This window comes from Anneissia japonica, unplaced genomic scaffold (assembly GCF_011630105.1).
Source record: "Anneissia japonica isolate Jap-2015-1 unplaced genomic scaffold, ASM1163010v1 scaffold287840_len1291095_cov163, whole genome shotgun sequence".
NCBI classification, from domain to species: Eukaryota; Metazoa; Echinodermata; class Crinoidea; order Comatulida; family Comatulidae; genus Anneissia; species Anneissia japonica.
In genome coordinates this window covers 433,163-436,178 of record NW_022728493.1, presented here as the reverse complement: position 1 = coordinate 436,178, position 3,016 = coordinate 433,163, and the positions used below count along the sequence as shown (strand labels likewise).

The 3,016-nt window shown below is 34.7% G+C and overlaps 1 protein-coding gene across 2 annotated transcripts in view; it reads right to left on the bottom strand.

Moving 5' to 3' along the window:
- Positions 1-3,016, bottom strand: part of LOC117114179 (protein mono-ADP-ribosyltransferase PARP12-like) — a 24,656-nt gene that overhangs the window by 14,953 nt on the left and 6,687 nt on the right. For both annotated transcript variants that reach the window (XM_033257752.1, XM_033257753.1), the window contains exon 2: positions 1,515-1,731. In XM_033257752.1, the coding sequence (XP_033113643.1) occupies positions 1,515-1,731 (217 nt within the window). The remainder of the gene's footprint in view (positions 1-1,514; positions 1,732-3,016) is intronic.

Here is a 3,016-nt window from a genome sequence, read left to right as displayed (position 1 = left end):
TCGTTACGGTTGAGTGAATCAGCTGACTCCCTGTCTAGTGCAAATTTCCGAAATAAAAACTGGGCAAATCGTTATTTTACACATAATTGAGACATTTTCATAAGTGAAAACCCATATAAATGAAAAGAACGGCCAAATTTACATTAGAATATCTAAAGTTTGACACGATTTTTTATGGGGTTACCGAATGCAAGCCTTTGAAAGTCGGTACATTTTAGGAAATTCCCTATCTTATAACACTAGCTCAAAATCCTGTAGCACCAGGGTTTTTTTTGGGACCCAGTTCACGAGCCTCGTTTTCGAATACCGCGCTCCAAAATCGAGTGCCGTCACCGTCGTTGTGGTCACCCATCCCTCTATTTTAAATTTAAAATTAATTATTTCATCCCCGCACCCCACCCTTTAAAAGAAAACGTCCCAGACAGATATTTTAAAAACTAATCAAATTATATGAATGAAACATTCTTGAAAGCTTAACCAAGTTACCCGGAAGAAATTATAAAATGTTTGTGACGATCCAAATTCAGGTGTGCATTTAAAGGCCCAAAGGTCCCAGACCTAAATATCTCGAAAATTGATCAATGGATACATAATTTGACAATTTGAAAAACAGTTTGTCGTGTTTTAATGAAGAAATTTTTAAATTTTCGTCCGAAGTAGGGTGTGGATATGAGGACCATTTGAAGAATAAGTTTACCGTATACCGTCAGATAACATTAGCTGTGTGATGAATATTGAAATCAGTGCAACTACAGTTAATCTGTACAGCGTTTTATATGTACTAACTTAATTTTTTAGGAAATAATTTGGAATATCTTTAATACAGCTTTATATATCAACATGTGATGCTAAGAACCATTGACTATTTGCATAATATTTCCATTTCAACACCAATACTGGCGTGTATTATTTTGTCAACTAAAAAAAATAAAAATAAAATATTCCCGTGTATTTACCAGAAGAAGTAAGGAATTGGCAGGTATACCACTAATACATAAAGGCCTAGGGGTTTCTGGTTAGTTGGTTAGAGCATTTTTAAAGTAGGTGGTGGTTGGAGAGTGGGTTCTCACTATTTTTTTTTACAGTTTCAGTAGTTGAAAATGAAATGTTTCAATACTATATGTTGCTTAGATTCTGTGTTCAAGACGTAACATGTGTAGTGACAAGCAGGCCGAACGTGAATTTTTGTGAAACCATTTCGGATTAAAAAACCTCAGAATAGCCATTTTAAAAAAAAGTCCCCAAAAACCTATATTAAAAGTTAAAATAGTGCCCCTCTTCAAAATAAAGTGTTTGGGCAAGTTACTGTGGTTTTGGAGTGGAGCGAGGTGAGGTGGGGTGGTATTGGTGATTGTTGAAATAAAAAAGAAATTATTATGATTAATATTATTATTATTATTATTATTATTAATATTGTTATTAGTATTTTATAATCAATATTAATAGGTAGATTGTTATCAATTAAAATACGTGTATTGTGGCAGAATGAATCGTCACCAATGCTTTAAACTTACATACAAATGTGGAGAAAGTTGCAATCATCGTGTCTCCTACAACCACGCACACTATTGTAATATGTGCAAATATTGAGGTCGCCTTGATTGAAGCACATTTGGGACAAAATGCATTGTGGGTCAACCTTGTCCAAACTATGCTGACGTAGGAAAGCAGTGTTACTTGGAGATGAGAGATCGTGAAGAAAGTTGCATTGTGTGCCTTTCGAACACCGCCCTATAAAAAATAAAGAGATAAAATACACAAATACACTTACTAATGATATTACTGAAAATTTTGGTATCTTGCATCAAGAAACTTCACAATTAATATTTTACAAACATGATTTTTAAAAAGTACTATTTATTATTTCTGCTTTAAATAAAATTGCAGTAATTTTATGGTGAGTATTGAGCAGCTTTTTTCAGAAAATCAAATTCGTCCAATTTTCAAATTATTGTAAACAAAGCTACAATACTTAGATATAAAAAAGTATTAAATTTCAGAATAACATATAGATCTTCAATTAAAGAGAGTAGGCCAAACTACCATTTAAAAAAGAAAATATCCCAATAATTTTCTTTAGAAGGCTGGTGACAGTCGTTTTTGACAAGCCTTGGTGTTGAAATGGATGACAAACAAAACAAAAACATTATATGCCCCCCCCCCCCGTCGGGGAAGCATATCCCCCCAGTCGGGGAAGACGATAAGTTTGTCGGGGAACAAAGAAATTTAAAAAAAATATTTACATGTAATATTCGTTTAGCCACCATATTGTTTGTGTTAACTTTTCATCACAACAACAACAATGACAATAACAATAATAATAATAATAATAATTCAATGAGACTAATTAAAAATAATTTGCGTTCTGTTATGACAAATGCTCATTTAGATAGCCTCATGATGGTTGGAATACATCGTGGTAGGTGAAGCAACCTCGACCATGACAGCGTGGTTGACAGATTTCATGAAAAATTTCCAAAATACAAAATTTCACTTTCAAGAATGAGGATTTGAAAATAAATTAGATGGTTAAATTGCATACTCTTTGTTTCTTGTTTTATTCAAAATGTTTTGGTTTTGGAAGCTGATTTCAACATTAGAAAGCATAGCCTACATGAAGTCATATTATAGTAACTCGATGCCTATCAAATAAGTAATAAAAAATCGCCATAATTCATCAAATATCCGTGTCTTCCCCCACCAGGGGCCCTGTGTGTCCCCCTGGCCTCCAGCTAAGTGAGACTAGATTCGCTCTACTAGCCTCCCCCCGTCGGGGCCTTTAGCCCCTCCGTCGGGCAGGTCCTGGCGCCATCCATCCATCGTAATCACCATATCCTAAGGCGTAGGTAATCATGATGTGCCACACTCTTTCTTTTTAGCTTTCTCTATTATCCCCGCCTCATGATATTCAACACCTTTTTCTCCTAACCATTAAACTGTTCACCCGTCTTCTTTCCCTGCTCCTATTCACTTTATACTTCCAGTGAAGCCCAGGCTTTCTAAACCATCCTTATAA